Here is a 19,513-nt window from a genome sequence, read left to right as displayed (position 1 = left end):
TTCTAGAACCCCCGGGGCCAGGGAAGAAAGCATTCGAGTTTGATTTTTTTTTGGTTTAGACATTGGTTGCATCGCACTTTGTTGTCGGGTGGGTTGCTGTGATTTGTTGCATAAAGAGCAAAGCAAAGATATAATCAACTGTAATGTAACTTCGGTGAAAAGAGTGGAAGTGATTATAAATTGTTTTGTCGTTTTCTCACGCGTTGTTGTTATTATTATTTTCAAATGCAAGTGCTGTTGTTGTAATCGAAGTACAGAAAAGTGAATGTGTGTTTTCTTTTGTTTTATTCCGCTTCTAGAGTTGAGTGAATTCCGTTAAGTGAACATTCCATCGCTTGAATCATCGTTCGGGGAAGAAAGCAGAAACCCGGTTGCGGAAATTATGAAAGTTTTACTTGCATGTAAGTGTCCCCTGGCTCTGTTTCATATTCTACTATTATTTATTAAATGGTGTATGCAGGGTTGGCATGCTCGATTTTTCGTAACTTCTTGAAGCAACTGATAGGAAAGAGTTTGAGGTTTATATAGGTACGTACAACATAGTAGACTTGTGTTTAGACGAAAAGCTGTTTTCAAATTTTGCGTCACAAAAATGTGATTATTTGAGACTTTCAATGAGTGTGAATTCAAATGTTGTGATTTAACTACTATATGCGTGTATACTGTGAACTATGATCCTATTCTATAAATTGCTTGAAGTAAAATTAAGTTTCATCAACTGAGTGAAAAGTCATTCACAAAAGAGTGATTTGTGTAATAAAATGAGCATGCCAACCCTGGATCTATGCGTCCGAAATCGAAAAATGGTGAGGCGATGGCAAATAAGATTTTAAAGAGACGATGTTTTCTAGTTTTTGCTAGTTAACAACAACCAACAACGGTCAGAAATAATTGAAGCCTTCGAATTTCCTCTATATGTAGCAGCAGTAATGCATACCGGATGATGTGCGTGGTGGTTCGGTGTGAGGTAACATCCCGTCTCGAGGTGAGATGAATTTGGAATTTTGTGTCAAGCTGCCAGCTTTTTCTGCGCAGCTTGAGGCGTTCCGCGTAGAGCATAGCTATGCATTAGTGCGCATGGGAAGTTAAATTGCTATGCTTAGGAAGTCGTTGATATTTTCTCACCCTAGGAGCCAAGTTATGGGTCCGGTTAGCTGTGGCTTGGCAGTTACGCAAGTAGAAAGTATATGAATGTGGTTGAAAGGGTGACAACCTTAGTTTTAAATTACCACCAAATAAGATTTTGGTTCGATCACTGCTCACTAAAAATAAATACAGATTCAAAAACTCAAGATTCATCGAACTTTGCCTGAATTCTGTAACAATAATTTTATTTTTTTTGAATTTAACAAGTATCGATTATTTTATCATTATTATTTTATAATAAATTCAGTATACACACTTAGATTATTTTACAGAAATCTGTGAAATTTTACCGAAATCTCAATAGCTAAACGTTCGGTAAAAAGTTCGGTGATTTTTCACAGATTTCCTGTAATTTTTAACAGATATTCGGTGAAAAATTACAGGAAATCGGTGAAAAATCACCTAACTGTTTACCGAACGTTCAGTTGTTGAGATTTCGGTAAAATTTCATAGATTTCGGTGAAATAATCTTAGTGTGTACATATGCATATCAATGAAAATACGTTCATTGTACCAAAGGCTATAAAACATAAGAGACCATACAATAAATTGTGACTGAATTCAAGTGAAAACTGTAGGACCTTTTCTGTTGATGATACTGATGATAAATTTAAAGGACATCGATCACAAATTTAGAGGACTTCGTCTCAAAATGGGATGAATCATGAGCTCGTGACCTTTAGCGTGAGAGGCATGAAATAGATTCTAAGGCTGTGTGAATTTTCACTTAAATTTGACATTTCGAAAATAAATTAAGATGTTCCAAAATCCCTCTGTTGTTGATCGGCCGATTTTCAAGAAGGTGTGCGTCAAAATTGATTCCTTGTATGTCAGAAATAAGTCTGGTACAATAGCAGGTTTATTTGAAAATTTTCCATTTGTCAAATTTAAGTAAAAGTTCGCCAAATGGAACACAGCCTAAGGGTGTGTTCCATTTGGTGAATTTTCACTTAAATTTGACAAATGGAAAATTTGAAAATAAAGCTACTATTATTGGGAGATTGCCGTAAAAGCTCAACGCAGATGTCGCCAATGCATGATGATGATAATGTTGACAGACTGCATATAAAATTCGTGAAAATTAGCATTAAATCATAATTGTCATCAAGCCTGCGTAAAATCATTCCAATATAACATTCGAATTGAAGAAGAAAACGTTTTTACGATCAGGCTGATGTGCATCTTTGACTTTTCCAGATGAACTTTCATCTTTCATTTTCATTTCATTTCATTTCATGGCTCCATCAATGCTGCATCGTAAATATGATGTAAACAGAAGTAAATTGCTCAATTACTCAAAATAAAGATGAGTAGTCATCTTGTTATCACTTTGAAAACCATCTAGCACCATTTTATAGTATGGTGCGTGTTGAGTACATCAAGTTCCGTTACGTTTTCCTTCAAAACGAACATTTATTGAATATTGGCGTCCTAAACAACCAATTCTCCATTACCACCAGCATGATACAACCTTTCCTAAGTAAATTCACTTAATTTTCACTTTCATCTTAGTGGAAATCGCACATATTCACCATTTTCCGAAAAATGCAGCTGCGCAGGAGGTAACCTCTTCCTGTGGGTGCAAACTTGTTATGCATAATTTTCCATGAAAACATCTCCGATCCATACCGAAATAATAACAGTTAGTTTTCAAACACGTTTTCTTACACGATTCAAGCAAAAGTTTCCACGGTAAATTATTAGTTTTTCTTGATAGACCGCCCCAAAAATCGTCTGTTTTACTTGGAAACTATCCTCCTTCTAGTAGTTCTCACTTGGAAATGTAGGTGGCGAAAGCTTGAAAAAGTTTCACTGCAAGACTTCAAACCAGAGTTTTTTTTCTGGCAGACCATGAATCAATTTTGACAAACACGTTCTCTAAAATCGGAAGAGATTTTCGACTATTATAATTTATTTTCGAAGTGTCAAATTTAAGCGAAAATTCCCCAAATGGAACACAGCCTAAGTATTTAAGTATTGGTATCTACACATCTTTGTACGCAGCACAGTAGACCTGGTGGCTTTGATTATTATGTCACATATCTAGTGTGCCTAGTGTTTTAATTTTTCGGCCTTTTTACCCGCGAATTGGGAAACAGCTAATGGCTCTTTCTGGGAAATATTGTTATCCAGCAAATAGATAGGTTTATCAGAATGTTCATTTTATAACTTCTGTTGAACGATCCATGCAGAATTCTGACTTCTTCTGGAAGTGTGTTTCGACATAAAAAAAATCTTTCTTTCTCTTATTCTCCCCGGAAAGTTCTTCCAACTTGCATCGATGTCTTTCAAAATGATTTTTTTTGCAGAAGTCCTTCTGGTTTCAATGATTTCTCTTACAGGCCTGCTAGTAGGTCACGTTTAAAGGCTAGGTCACTATTTAGGAAATCAATCACTAAAAAGTAACCTATTACACCAAAAAGTCCCTAAAGACTGTACTCGAAAAAAAAAAATGCAACAGGCAAAAATGATCACCAAAAATTCATTTTAGGTCGGATATTTTTGAAACTACACACTTTCATCCACTCTTTCTTCAAATCCTTGTCGTTGTTGAAGACCTTTCCTGTTTTCCGGGGCTTGCCCTTCATAATCGCCCGGAATGTTTCTATTGGTCGAAGTTCTGGCGAGTTAGGCGGATTTGCCTCCTTCGGCACAAAATCGGTTTCACGTAATGCACGATACCAGATCCGGCCAAAACAGAGTGTGGGACCGGAGGAAGCACAGTAGACGCTTCTGGAGGCATTACACTTTATATATTTGGCCACACTAGTACTTTTTGGCAAATTTGTCGACCTTCTTCTACGGCAACTTCTCCGGAAGATCCAGGCGGGACCCGGGGATCTGCTTGGCGTCCGCTTTAATGTACGTGCCGTCATCCATTACGATGCATTTCGGCTCCACCAATCACTCGCGGTATAGCCAGAGAGGTAACTCTAAGACTAGTAGGTCCCGAAGAAACGTGCTCAACTTTTGGCTCAGCTCTGGTACTATCTTCGGTCCCAAGCTAATCGATGCACCCTTCGAAACATAGGAAAATCTATGAACCCCTCGTTTTATCTGACAAACTTTCATAGCGAATCAAAACAAACATAGTGTAATACTAGAATTTCGACTAAAATGGGATACGTTAATCGATTTGCTTGGGACCAATAGGCTAGTCAAGTAGTGAGGCAATTTAAAATCGTTAGTTTCCATCGGTTGGTACAGCTTCCTGGCGCGGGAATTGGCCACCGTATTATGTTTATCGGTTGTGTTAGGCGCCTTCCTTAACTTGAAGACATGAAGTGCTGGACGAACCAGACGGAAGAATTGACCTTCTTGGCCATGTGCCGAATCGAAAGGTTCGGATTGCGCTTGAAGTAATCCCTCGCCTTCCTTGCGTTCACTTCTTACTTGGAAGCCATCTCGATAATCACTTGACAGATTGGGACGAGATGTTGCACATGTAAACATTACACTCGAAACTAGTTTAAATAAAAAAATTCATCAATTTTTACCCATGCAATAAAAAGTTTTCCACATTTCGAGTACAATCTTTAACTTTTTCCAAGTCATTTTTCATGTAGTGTGAAGGATTTGAAGTGGAAAAATATAATCAAAATGTTTAAATTGAGTACTTGGCTTAGTGGCTTAGTGGAGTAAGGAAGTCTACAGCAGTTATGACGAAATATGAATATCTGCTTAAAATAAACAATAAATCAGTGATCCGGAAAAGTTCAAGGAATGTTAAAACACCGGGAAAAACTGGGAAAATCCTTGAATTTTGATGACAAATCAGGGAAAATATAATTCCTTTTCCCAAAACTAAATTCGGAACCTTGGAAACTTTTCAAGGATATTGGCGTGTGTTAGATTTTTAGAAGTCTTTAGAGAATTATAAAATAAATTTTAATTGAAATTCAAAAGAAAATTTGAGGAGGATTTTACAGGACTTCTTGGTGTGACACCAAGTTATTTCAGAGAAGAATACTAAACTACACACTATGAAAGTTTCACGTAAATTTAGATGTTCCGATTTTTTCAACTTCGCTTAAATCTTAAACCAGGTTTACCCATTTAGTTAAAACTGGTTTAAGGCTTAAAAGCAGGGGAAAAAATCGGTATTAGGACTGACACATACGAGCGTCACTTTTAATATTAAATTATTAAAAACGCAAAATTCAGCTTCAAACCAGTTTTTTGGTAGAATTCCAATATAATAGCACAGAGAACAGACGTTGAGGTTCGAAGAAAATATATTTTAAAACTAGTGTAAAGATTCTTATTCGACTTAAGCACCACCAAAGCCGACTTCCCCACTTAAAAACTCTCTTTGACAACATGATGGCGCTGGAGTTTGACAACTTGCACTAGACACTAAAGGCCCAAGCGCAATGACGGCGGAAACGGAACGGCAACGGCAGCGGAAAAGCCCGATCTGAGTAAGCCTACTTGTCGGATTGAAAACTAGTTAGATCCAAATCGACTTCGGTTAGGCATCTTGATGTCATTAGTGACAACTGTCAAACTTTCCGTTTCCTCCGCCACATTGCGTTTGGGCCTTAAGTGCCGGTAGTGCGGAGAAAATTTATCGATACTAGCGCCAAATTGGTCGATGCTGGAAAATTTAAAGAGGAAAACAGGAGATGCTAGCGCCACTTAACGGTGACGTTTCCACTTATCTTTACACGAGTTTCTGGTGGAAGTCGGACGTTTGTTCTCTGTGACAATAGGCCCTTTTAATAGAAACTAAGCGATCGATTCAGCCTCCGGTGGTGAATAGGCGAACGTCAAAAAGAGTGTTGTGAGTAGAAATTTTTGCCGTGAGTCATAGGAAGCGGACCAGTTTTTCACATTTCCAGATAAATTGATTCGTCTCACTAGCGTGCACAGGAATCTTGTTAAGGAGGGGCAATTGTTTGTTCTATGGTGCATTTAATCTGGGGATGGTGAGTACTCCAAAGTGCGTGGGAGATGGTGCTGTCCACCCACCACTGTTTCCCTACTGTTCAATTTAGCTAATTTTATTTATTTTTTACTCCGGTGGTGCTTCATCTTCTTCAATGCAAACTGCTTTCAGACAGCCAATGGAAATTGGCAATTTAATCCCAGAGACGATGTCGATGATGATCGGTTCGTCAAATGTTTGTGATAGTAGGTCTTTAACCGAAATGATACATTTGCTGCAATGTTGTTGCCTTGTTGGTTGGATTGAGCTGAAGTCACGTCAGATGGTGGTGAAAGCACCGCCAAACCGACATGAATGACCCATAAGACTCGCATTCTTCTTTCGTATGCACAATGCGTCGACAAGTACATGGTTCAAACAGTGCGCATAGCAGTGAACAAACAGTATATTGCTCTTGATCAATCCAATCTTGATCAGTGGTGTTGAGTACTTTGCACTGATGAAGTCTGCAAGTAGTAGACGAAATACGCGTATCTGTCAAAAGCTAAGCAATTATAACGGGATTAAAAGGAAATAAACCAACTCAAAGCGCTTCATAAAAGTATATTGCTGTTTTCGTCCTTGCACTTGGCTTGTACTCCAGCACTGTCAAAATATACTGCCATCACCTGCTCCCGATAAATCTGCATCACTGTCAGGACCTCAGCTTTAGTATTGAAGATGGTCGTCGCGTCTGTTTTCAACACCCGTCTCACACCCACGAATGTTTCCGTCGGCCGACCATTATCAATATACCTGATGACAATCGCAAACTCACTGGAAATCCTATGTATGAGTGCTCATTGCAAGGTTATTACATGATGTAAGCCATAGTCTGTACGGAGTATTATATGCTGTTGTAGTTACACTTTACTATTACCATTGCGAGTACGTTGAACTTGGTCATCAGCAAAAATAGTAGTTCTAATTTTTTTCAAATTTCGATCTAAATGCCAAGGCTAATAGGTTCATTAAAAATGTCTAAAAAATATGTAACGATTGGAACGATTGTTAACGGAATGACGAATTGTGCGAAGGATTGAGCATATCAACCCTGTCCCAAAAAACCGCCAGTCGGGATGACATGAAATGATGCCGAACATTCAACATGTTTTAAAGATGATATAAAGAACAATCCCGAATTTATTGCACATAAACAGCTGTAGCTTTCTAACAATGGTAACACAAATGACAAAAAAAATCAGAGAAGATTCTTAGACTAATTTTTAGTAAGGCAAACTAATACCCACTTTTCATTTAGGGAATCCAACAGCTGTCTTTAATCTTTGTACAGTTGCGAAAAAGTCCATCCTCAGAATTTCTTGAGGTTCTTTATAAATTTTTTAGAACTCTATGAGCTCTTTTGAAATTCTTCTCAGAAGTCCACTGGAATTACGCTTAGAACTCTTCATGATTTTTTTCTCAGAACACTTTAGAACTCAAATTCCTTTAGAGTTTCAGAATTTTTTCCCGGAATGAACTAGAAATCATCCTCGGAATTCGCTTAAAATTTTGCTTAAAATCCCTTTGGAATTTCACTCAAAATTTGATTTTCTCGGTATTCTTTTCGAAATTATCTTGGAAATATTTGCAAAATGCACTAGAAATTATCCGTAGAATTTTCTTTGATTTCTTCCCATAAATATTTTGGAACTGTCCTAAGAATTCAATTCCCTTGAGGTTCTTCTCTGTATATTTTAGAATTTATTTTTTTCAGAACTTCTTGGAACTGAAATTCCTCTAAACTTTCAGAAGAATTACCTCTGTTTTCTCCAGAAATTCTTCCCAGAATGAGCTTAAAATTATCCTCGGAATTCCCTTGAAATTTTCCTCAACATCCTTTGGAATTTCATTAAAAATTTGATTCTCTCGGTATTCTTTTCGAAATTATCTTGGAACTATATGCAGGATTCACTAGAGATTATTCGCAGAATTTTCATGAAATCATCCCCAGAAATCTTTTCTTTTGAAACTGCCCTCCGAATTCAATACCCTTGAGGTTCTTCTCGGAATACAAGTTTAAGTTGTCCGCCCATTCACCAAATCGTTGTAGTTTTTCTACCATAAATGATCAACAAAGCTTGCCCCTCCATTCACCAGAAGTGTGAAATTTTTACATCAGGCCTCTCCATGCAGCAGATTGTTGCAAATATTACACCAGAAATTTTCAATACAAACTTGCCACCAGAAAATTTCAATTGATCAGAACGATGCAAATTTACCACCGTTAATGTTCAATAAAAATTGCTTCTCCAATTTTCTGATTGGCGCAGATTTCCTTTTTCCATTTCCAACCAGACATTTCCAATATAGCTGAGGCTCTTCTCGGAAGTCAATTTAAGTTGTCCGTTAATTCACTGAAACGTCGTAATTTTTCTACCAGAAATGTTCAACAAAGCTTGCCCTTCCATTCACCAGAACTGTGCAATTTTTACATCAGGAATTTTCAATTCAGCTTGCCCCTCCATGCAGAAGAATGTTGCAAATCTTACACCAGAAATTTTCAATACAAACTTACCGCCAGAAAATTTTACACCAGAAAATTTCAATTGACCAGAACGATGCAAATTTTCCACCGTTAATGTTCAATAAAAATTGTTTCTCCAATCTTCTGATTTGAGCAGACTTCCTTTTTCCATTTTCCACCAAACATTTTCAATATAGCTGGCTGATAGGAGACATCATGCAGGTTTTCCACCAAATAAAGTTTGCCAATATTTTCGGATTTTTTAAATCATACATTTTCAGTAAAGCAGCTTCCCTCCAATTATCAGAATGGTGCATATGTTACACCAGTAATTATTATTAAAATTTGTTTCTCTATTCAGCAGAAGAATTCAAATTTAAAAACAAAACAAAATCCGAAAAGCTTGCCCATCCGTTCACCAGAACGGTGCAGATTTTCCACCAGAAATTTATAATTTAGCTTAATTTTAAATATAGCTTGTGCCTTCCTATACCAGGCTAGTGCAAATTTTCCACCAGAAAATTTCTGTTCATTTCATTAATCAGAGCGATGTAAATTTTGCACCAGAAATTTTCAATAGAGCATACTCCTCCATTCACCAGAACGGTGCACCAAAAATTGTCAGTGAAGTTTGTTTCACCATGCACCTTCAGGCTTTGCCTCTTCATGCACCAGAATGGTGTAAATTTTCCACCATACATTTTCAATTAAGCTTGCATTCATCAGAACGATGCAAATTATGCACCAGAAAAATTAATAAATCTTGCTTTTACATTCACCACAGTGTTGCGAACTTTCCACCAGAAGTTTTCAGATAAATGTGCACCTCCAAATTTTTTACGCGATTCAATTTTAGAACCAGAATTATTCATTTTGATTAGTCCCTCCATGCACCACCTTGATGATATTTTTACACCAGAAATATTCAATTAAAATCTTTTGCTTCGAATTAACTCCTTGAAAAAAAAATTACACCAGGAATGTGGTGCAATTTTTTGACGAAAAAATTTCATTGAAGTTTAACTCATGCACCTTTGTGGTGCAATTTTCAGGCAATATATTTATTTATAAAAGGTGGGGCAATTGCCCCACCTTGCCCCATTCTGTGCACGCCAATGATTCGTCTGAAATGCTCCCAAACTTGATTTACAGATGAAAAATTAAAATTCTGTATCATTTTTGCAAGGATCCTGCTGGTGTTCAGGAATATGTTTGTTGAACAAAATGGAAATTAGAATACGCCTTTGTAATTGGCAAATCAAAGTTGGCACTCGTGGAGAATAGAAGAACTATGAAAGTGATGATGGTTTCAAAATTTCCCACGGCGAGGTATACGAATTTAATCTTAAAATGCTTTTATTTTGCAAATGATTTTTTTTTATTTAATTCTGGTTGCTGCTACAGTGGTAGAAAAGCTAAAATCTATGTATACACCTAAAAATCTGAAAAGATATTATTTTTTCTATATTATATGTCTTTTGAATAGTCGTTAAGTTTTCTACTAACATAGCATTAACCAGATTAAAATAAAATGCTTCATTTGAAAAATAAAAGAATTTTAAGATTGCACTCGTATACCTCACCGTGTAAAATTTGGAAACCAGCATCACACTCATAGTTCATCTATTCTCCACGAGTGCCAACTTTGATTTGCCAATAGAAATTAAGCGATCAATTCAACTTCTGGTGGTGAATAGGAAAACGTCAAAAAGAGTGTTGTGAGCAGAATTTTTTGCCGTGAGATATAGGAAGCGGAACACTTTTTCAATTTTCCTGATAAATTGATTGATTTGGGATGCTCCAACACATGGTCTACAAAAATATGAAAAATTTAATTCTGTATCATTTTTGCAAGGATTCTGCTAGTGTTCAGGAATATTTTTGTTGAGAAAAATGAAAAATTATAATGGTTGCCTTAGTAGTTATGATCATCCGAATATGGTAGCTGCGCTATGATGAGGGCTGCTAAAATGAGTTTAGCAGCGTACCGTTACGGTTGCTCTAAGAGTACCCGCACCAATGCGTTGCTAAAGCTATTTTAGCAACCTCCACCATAACGCAGTAGCCGCACTTGGGGTTGCTATTCAAGTGCGGGAAATAACAATCTGCCTCTCGGTGAACAGCGGGTTGACAAATATAGTAGCGCGATAGCAACCGACCCAAGCGTTGCTATCTACGAAATGTTTGTTTTGTTTTTCATATGAACATTGTGATATATGAATCAATTTCGATCTGGGACAAAAATGTGGACCCAAGGGACAGCAAAGCATTCCTCTGGAAGATCCGGAACATCCTTAAATGTGGAAAATTAGTAAAAAAGGATCTAGATTTTTTAAATCAACTTGTTGTTGCGCTGCATGAATTAATTTGGATTTGAAACCAGTATGTACACTCTGGTGGTCATGGAACGGTCCTTCGAAAGATCTGGAACATCCGTAAAGGTGACCAATTCGTAGAAAGATCATAGAGCGCCATATTTTTTTAAATCACTTATTTTGATGCTATATTAATGAATTTGGATCTGGGACCAGCATGCGCACTCTGCTGGCCACGAACTGGTCTTTCGGGAGGTCCGGACCATGCGTAAAAGTGATCAATTCGTTAAAAAAATTCAATAGCTCCACGTTGTTGACTTCTTAAAGTTTCTAATTATCTTTTTTAAACTTCCCGCAATTATACTGAAGTTAATTGAATTACCTTGAAGTTCCTTGATCTTCCTTTAGGTTCCTACAATTTTCATGAAGTTTTTAAAACGTCATTGAAGTTCACGGCACTTCGTCAAAAATATCTCTCTTTCTCTCTCTCTCATTCTCGCTGAACTTCTTTGGGCTTCCCTGAGGTTTTGAATCTTTCCTGAAGTTCACTAATTCGTCTATTGTTCCGGTAATCTTTATTATATTTATAAAATTTCCTGAAGACCTCCATTGTTTTTGAAGCATCGCAAAATTCATGAAATTCTTGAAATATTCCATAATTTCTTTGAACTCCTTGAAATATTCTGCAATTTCCCTTAAATAAAGGAAACTGATATGAAGATCTCTAATCATCTACGAAGTTCCGAGAACTTCCCAAAATATAATGAAACAACCAAAAAATCTATTTACTTCTCTGAAGGTCTCTAGACGTTCTTGAAGATGTTTGAACATTTTAAAAGATCTCGCGATTTTCTTGAACATCATCTGATCGTTGCTGAAGTTCCTGCATTTTTTTTGCAGTTCTGCACCAGTGAACTTCCATAAGGGGTTACGCCTACCTGCAAAAACGAAAAAAAGCGAAAGTTTGGATTTTTTTTTTCTTGAAAACGACGCAACATATTGAAAATCGGTTTTCTGCCGTTTATTGAACACATATTAAATGGTACATTTATCAGTCGATGCTGTAAAAACGAAGTCCTGGTGACCCGCACGGCTGCTCCCCGTGGACGATGTTCTAAAAAACGCTTTTTGCGGTGCCAACTGCGATTTGTGATGTAATCATCTGAAATAAAAAAAAACCATGCCAAATCGTTAAGCCTTGATATAAGCCTTGAGTATAGTCCTTGGTCGTTCGGTTTTTTTTTTTAATTTTTTTTTTTGACAAAATGGCGGCCTTGCAAAGTTGAAGTGCCGATTTTTGATCCTTAAAATTTGTCTTTGATCGGCTGTAAAACATCGAAATTAAATGATAGACGAAATCCGAACGATCGTGGACTGCACAAAATAGTACTGAACAGAAATCAAAACGAATCGGACGAATCGAATGTATACATTTCGAGTAATTTAAAATAATCGCGTTTAAAGTTTCAAGTTGGGTTTAGTTCACTATAAGTGAATATTTTTGTACGTCGCACAACTTTCACAATTTTCATCGGATCAACTTGATCTTTTGAGGAAATATTCTTGACTTTATATACTTTCGATTAGGACAATAACAAAAATCGATTTTTTGAAAGTTTGCAGGTAGGCGTAACCCCTTAAAATGATCTCACATTTTCCTGATGCTCATATAACATGTCTTATGTTTCTGAAATTTAAATAAAGGTCTTGGTACTTTGATGAAGTTTCGGATATTCCCTGAGTTTCTTGGAACTACTTAAACATTCTTCAATTTCCTTGAAATTAGTTGAACTGCTCTTAGTTTCTCTGATCATTCCTTCTGCTCTCGAAGCATTCCTGAAGTACTCTCAGTTCTATTGAAGATCTTGGTAGTACCCTGTCAAAAAAATTCTCAAATCTTCAAACTTCCCTGAAAGTCTGTAATTTTTTGAATTTCTCGAAGTTATGAAGTTATTGGAAGTGCCGGTAATATCTCGTAAATTCCCTAAAACTCTCTAGTCTAACTTCTTTTAAGTACTTGGGAGTTCTTTAAAATTTGAATTTTCTCAAGTTATCTCCACATCTCCACATCTCTGAAATTATTTTGACTTCCCTAAATTTCTCTAGATATCCAAAAATTTCTAAGATTTTCTTAAAAGTTCCTGCAGTTTCCTGAAGCTTTTAACTATGAAATTCCTGAAGTTTGCCTGAAGTTGAGCTCGTTTCTTCGGGACCTTCTGGTCTTAGAGTTACCTCTATGGTTTAACGTAATGAAAAGAAAATTATTCAAATCACTTCAAATGCTTTTTATAGGATGTTCCGTTGAGAGATTCGGTGCATATTTATGAAATGTAATTTTAAATCATGATGATGTGTAATTTTCGTTGACTCCTGTAACGAAATTAAATGAATTCAACAAGAAAAATTCCATGGAGTCGTCAAAGTGAACTAACATCTACAATCTTCATTCGTAACTGCCTAGATAACAATAATGTGGAAAAGATTGCCCGAAATTACAATATCAAGTGAATCTTTGTCATTGAAGAAAAAAAAAATGAGTTTTTTAGGAAAGTTTATCTGATTGCCAAAAATAATTCTGTCTATATCGGGTGAAAGTTTTCAATGTCAATGACAATTCTCTCGTCTATATAAGCAAAATCTGACGTCAAATTCATTCAAATGTTAGAGAAATCCATACTTTCTCTGTAGTGCATTTAATTATGTTTGATCACAACCTTTTGCCCACCGTACTTCAAATTATGGTTTCAATATCGATTGAAAAGTGGCTAACTTTTTTTTCTCTTGGCGAACCCAGCTAATTGGTGACATAAGGCGATCAACGAAGACCAACCGGAACAAGCCCTCAAATCATGAAAAACACAGGATGACGAGGGTTTTCGCCCAGTCAACGATCGTCGATGGGTGGATGACACAAAATTAAAGTGCAAAAGACGTCACAAAAGTGGAAAGTAACATGTTTGATAACACATCAATTATGGGGGTTTGGCGTTGGAGTACCCCACGGGCTACCTAAGCAACCTAACCAAAACTGCGAGGGGGAATTACCATTCGATCCGCGATGAAATCGAAACCGCAGAAATTCGCTTCTGCTCCCCATTTTATGCACTTTCTTTTCTGTTGTTTATTACGATGCTCTTGTCCTCCTGCACTGGCTCTGCTGGCTGGTTGGTTGGTAGGTATGATGTGTCTGTTTAAGGTAGATTAGACTGCACTGATTGCCCGCACGTCACGTCGTCGTCATCGTCATCGTCATCGCCGTGGTCGTGGCCAATGTGGTCGAGTCGAAGCGATTTGAATCGGATCTATAATTCGATCGAAAGCGCGCACCTCTGCTGCGCTGCACTGTTTTCTTCGAATCGGAACAGGTGCGATGTGAAATTTGATGATTGTTGGCGCGGATTTTGCGATGGCTGGCCATATGTGTGTCGGTTTGGAGCTCTGGGGGACGGGTCGCCCACAGATGGATGTAGATTGAATAATTTGCGGTGCGATAATCTGATTAGGTTTGTGAATTGGCAATTTTGTTGAGGCTATTATTAAAGGTGGGGAATGTGAAGGACCAGATATTCAGAGAGTTTTTTTTTAAAAAATCAGTATATTTTTCGAAGTTAAACAACCCAGTTGCAAAACAAATTGATCGCAATTAGAATGAAATTGATCACAATGCTTAAGAAAATCCGCAGTTTTCTTAGAAATTAATCACAACTTCCTACATAATTGAACGAAAATCTGGTGCAAGTTCGAATGAAGTTTTCACAACTTTCGACCGCTTTTAACAGAATCAGACATAGGTTTTGAAGAAAATGATCAAAACATTCAAATGTAAACATAGTGTAAACATAATTGGTCCCAACTAAGCATTTTTTTCAGAGCCGAATCGAACGTTTAATAAAATTTGCCAAACTGTTAACTCTACAAAACAATGCAAAAATTATTACAGGCACGTCGTCCTTACTCGATGGCAATTCAGGCTACTTCGACCTCTTTATCCATTCAATTTACCCCAGTAACTAGATATCCTCCCTAACTCGATGGTCCCATAAATATCGCGTTGGGGAGAGTTAACTGTACTAAATTTTGAATTGTTTTGTAGTAATTTTTTAATTTTTAAAACCACCCCTTGACTGGAAAATAATTCTTTTCCCGCATAGTCTTTAAATTTTTAAATTTAAACAGAACTTCTCAGTGCTAAATTTACCTTCAAATTTTCTACCTTGTTTGACTTTTATTGCTTTTCGATCCTTGATTGGACTCTACCTTACCCTTATTGTAATATGTCTGGAAGTCGATTTGAAGTTACTTTGTTCTGCCGGCATGGCGTCTAAACGCAAAAGAAAAGGGCAATCTCCTGATCCTCCTTCCGATGAAATTCATTTGAGCAATCAATTTGATATCCTCACGGATGATGAGAATGATCCATCATCCAGGCAAAATTCCACTAAACATTCTAGGCCAGGGGGTAAGTCACTCTGCCAGCTTGTGTTAAAACCCACAAAAACACACTGTGAAACACTCCAGACACCTTGTCATGCAGGCTGCCACCCGATAAAAGATAATTTTCCATCAATTTTGGCACCACTTCCAAGAATGTTTACATCATGTCAGGCATAACATTTGATAACGGCACAAAAGAATTTGTAAACAAACTTTCTAAGGCCCTTTAAACGCGAACCAAAGTACGCCCACGCAAACCAATACCATACCACTTTCGGAAAGGTTAGTTGAGTTGCCCTTATCCGATGATGTTGTTGGTTTGCGTGGGCGTACTGTGATTCGCGTGTAAAGGGCCTTAGAAAGTTTGTTTACAAATGCTTTTGTGCCGTTATCAAATGTTATGCCTGATGTGTGGTGATCCAAGAGACGTTTCTCAGTGGAACTGACAGCTAGAAATCTAGAGTGTGTGAGTGATCTGGTGTTAATGGTGCTGAATGTAAACATAAACAAAGCAGGAATTCATATGAGAATAAACTGCCAGTTCTACTGTGATCTGTCAAAAGTTCTTGGTAATCAAAAAAGTCAGCTGATCGCAACTGTCTCGTGGACTGCCTTATTATAGACCAATCCATGATCTGATTTTATCATTCACCTTTGACAGTATGATCTGTTTGTTATTGTTCTGAACCTCTTTAATGAGTAAACCAACCTATCTAACCTGTCAAATTTGAAAATATTTAGAACGATTGGTTTATTTATGAGCCAGGATATCAGCTAGTGTTCAAATTAAAAATAATGCAAGTGATCTGGATTAACGTAGCTGGCAGGATTGATTTGTAGACTGTATCTGTTTTTGTTGGCAGACAGGACATTGGATTGAGGACCTCATGCGAATCATTCTGAGAAACGCCACCGTAAACCAGACCTTCTTCCCCTTGGAAGAAGATGTACAGCCTTCGCCGTTGTTCGTAAACTTGTAGGAGTCTTCAAACAAAGTTTTTCGGGTCACGTGGAGTGCTGGAATTGACTGAGCTTCCATCAGAAGAACTTTTCTACCCTTCAGTGCACCAGGCCGTGGATCTTCAAATGTAGTTTTTCGATTGTTATGATCTACAATGAACCGCTCCCCAGTTGCCGTTGAACCCGTTTTCCCCAAAGATTTGTTCCGTGTAATTGGCGATGATAGCACCGTCAAAACATCGTTTCTTCTTGCAAAGATGGGCAGTTTCTTGTGGGAATTTCCATTGCAGTGAAATTTACACAGTCCACCATGTATTTCGCACAGTCTGTCGTTTGCTAATTGGATTTTAGCATAGGAGTAAAGACCTACAGAGTCCCCGTCAACGTCAATAAACAACTACGATCGCAGAGGGATCTGTCATTTTCAGCGTTGTGGAAATCATGGTTGCCAGTAAACATTGTATGGTGCCGCTTAACGTTTTGACAGCTCGTTTGACACAGAAACACCCTGAAACATCCAAAAACACACCAGAAACACTATCAGCACAGTCACAAGGTGGCAGAGTGACTGACCCGCTGTTCCAGCCTTAATGCCAAAAAGAAAAAGGTCCCTTCTATTGTGGCATTCACTTCCGATATCCATGCTCTTCACTCGGAACTTTGGAGCTTCGTTAAATTCAAGTTTTCACTTACAATTAGCCGTCGAGGTGAATGCCGTGAATTGGCTGGAAGCCTTGGACGGCTTCAAACGTCTTCTCAAGTATCTTACTGAAATGCTTCTCATAAATGTTTCAATTACGATACCAAAACTGAAGGTCTGTTCAAGGTTGTCTTGAAAGGTCTGCCCAGGGGTGAATCTCTGGATCAGATGACCAAATTACTTGGTGTTGTGCCAGTGAATGTATTCAAAATGAAAATGAATTGGCAGTTCGCGCAACGGGATTTCTAATGATTGTTATTTAGTTCACTTCAAGTCTAGCGAATTAAACATCCTTAGGGCCTTAGAAAAAGCTAGCCTTATGCTCCATGTCCGAGTGAAGTGGGAACACTTCAGGAAGACTGGAGGAAATTTTCAAAACCTCAAAAAACCCAGTGCAGTGCCAGTGCCAGGGATGGGGTCACGGAACAAAAAATTGCTACATGCCAGCTAAATGCATGAATTGTGGTGATTCCTCTGACGCAAAGGACGCCTGTCCGTGAGGGACAACCCTAAGAAATTTAAATGTTCAAATTGTGGGGAAATTTTTGGGAATGTAAGACTCGTAAAGCGATCCTACAATCTCGTGCCAAGCCGAGGATTCTTGTTCACTATACAATACATCTTAAAACTATAGTCAAAAGGTACAACACAATAAACACTTTATCTTCCGCAATCCAAAAAGCCTCCTCCACCAGAACGGGAGCCGCTTCCAGTGGTTTCATTGTATGGCAGATTCGCCAACGGGGGTCAGAGCGCTTCCATCGCAGCAATGGACGCAAAACGTGGTCAGCACTCACACATTCATAACGAAACGGTTGCTTTCCCAAGTCGACGACGCATCGACTGAAAGAACTGGTGATGAAGAACAATGAGGAGGACCACACAATGGTTGCTGCCAAGTAAACAGACGATCGCGTGACACACATTGAGAGTGGTCTGCTTCTGTTGACAGCCGAGTGAACACTGACTCACTCTCTGAATAAGATTCGTTTTCAGTGAATGTAGACTGCTAAAGCAAGTCTTTTGAATCAAATGTTCCTAGCGCTACAAGGTGAGTGAATTCTGAACTAAGAGGCCAATCATACGATAGGTACTGCCCGAGGTACTGCCCATCCGAATAACCTGCTTTCTGGCCGTGCTGTCAAGTTAAAACATGGACTTCGATGCAAATTGCACACTGAGCTTGACTATCCAATATCCAATTTGTAGCCGAGATGGCATGCTAAATACATTGACTATGAATATTACTCAGAGAATGAGCCTCTTTTACTGATTCGTATGGAGAATTTGTTAAATCGTAGGTTACTCATGCGTTATGCGTTATGTTAAGCAGGCAACATTGGTGTTTATGGTGCGAAGAATAGAGCACAAATATCATGGCTGCTATGTCACACTGCAGAAAACAGTGTTGCCTACAGAACAGCTGCTTGATCATGCCATAGGATTATCAATCTCTTAAACAATTAATAACAATTTAATTTGACATTTGGCTGAAAAACGATAAGGCGCAAAGTTGCAGCTTAGAAAATTTTCCGTAAGAATAGTTATAGAAATTTTCGAAAAAAAAAAACAATATGGAAAATGGGTTCAAGACAATGAACAAAAAGTTTGGTTTTCCCATAGTAATTTCCATATAAACTTCGAATAGTTTTTGCCAAGTCAGTTTCATACCAAATGAGTTTAAGTTTTGGGAGGCTAATCAGAACCTGATTTGAAATCGTTTGAGCACTGTGAAGCGAAAATTTCAAATTTTGCATCAGTTTAGTGAGCACCTTGCGGTCGAAGAAAATGTTTGAGAAATTTGAATGTTTCCATATTTCTTAATTTTTAGCTATTTAAATATTTAACATTTATAATGTGTGATATACCACACAAATCTTATAAAACTGCCGAATCGATCGACATACAAATCATCAAAATCCATTGATTATTGACCAAGTTATTAGCATTCAAAGTCTGACCAATTTTCGTTGCATTTCCCTGGAATGGCACCCTTTCCAAAAGATGTAGTCCTACGTCAAAAATTTTAGCTTAATTCAAAATTAAAACAATATCACAAACAGCGAAAACGATAGTTCATGAGCACAGGTGAGCTGATCAAACAAGGATCTTCATGTCATCCATAGTATCATTCCTATGGGATACAACGATTTTGATCAAATTAAAGAGAAGATCGATTAGAATGAAAAACTAAATACGGTATCTGCGCATTACGAAATTGAACATTGTGAAAAGTGGAATTTGCAAAATAAACAAAGACCAACATCTTCGGGTAAACGATTGTTCTCGAACTGGCCTATTGCGATACATATGGGTATGTACTTCAAAGTCCTTAGTTTCCAATTCAATACCACGGTTCTTCTTCGGCGCACATTAAAAGTTGGTAGCGATCTTCGCGGGTTGCTTCGTATCTACCCCCATTGAACGCATCGCGAGAGTGTGGGAGAGAAGTGGAAGGATGCCCACCCCCCCCCGGGATGCCACCGATTTCAATGTTTTGTTCGATTCTTCCTCCGCTTGGCTAATTCGCTTGACTAACCGTAAATAGTGGTATGATACGATTT

General features: G+C 37.8%; 1 protein-coding gene across 1 annotated transcript in view; it reads left to right on the top strand.

Annotated features, from left to right (window-relative positions):
- The first annotated feature begins 247 nt into the window (after positions 1-247).
- The window catches only part of Spn100A (Serpin 100A), a 78,737-nt gene continuing 59,471 nt past the window's right edge, over positions 248-19,513 (top strand). Inside the window, exon 1 of the mRNA XM_065230964.1 lies at positions 248-401. Within this exon, the coding sequence (XP_065087036.1) occupies positions 383-401 (19 nt within the window). The 5' untranslated portion in view covers positions 248-382. The remainder of the gene's footprint in view (positions 402-19,513) is intronic.

This window comes from Ochlerotatus camptorhynchus, unplaced genomic scaffold (assembly GCF_037179485.1).
Source record: "Ochlerotatus camptorhynchus isolate MF236.1 unplaced genomic scaffold, CSIRO-AGI_Acam_v1.1 ptg000335l, whole genome shotgun sequence".
NCBI lineage: Eukaryota > Metazoa > Arthropoda > Insecta > Diptera > Culicidae > Ochlerotatus > Ochlerotatus camptorhynchus.
This window is presented reverse-complemented; position numbering and strand designations above follow the sequence as displayed.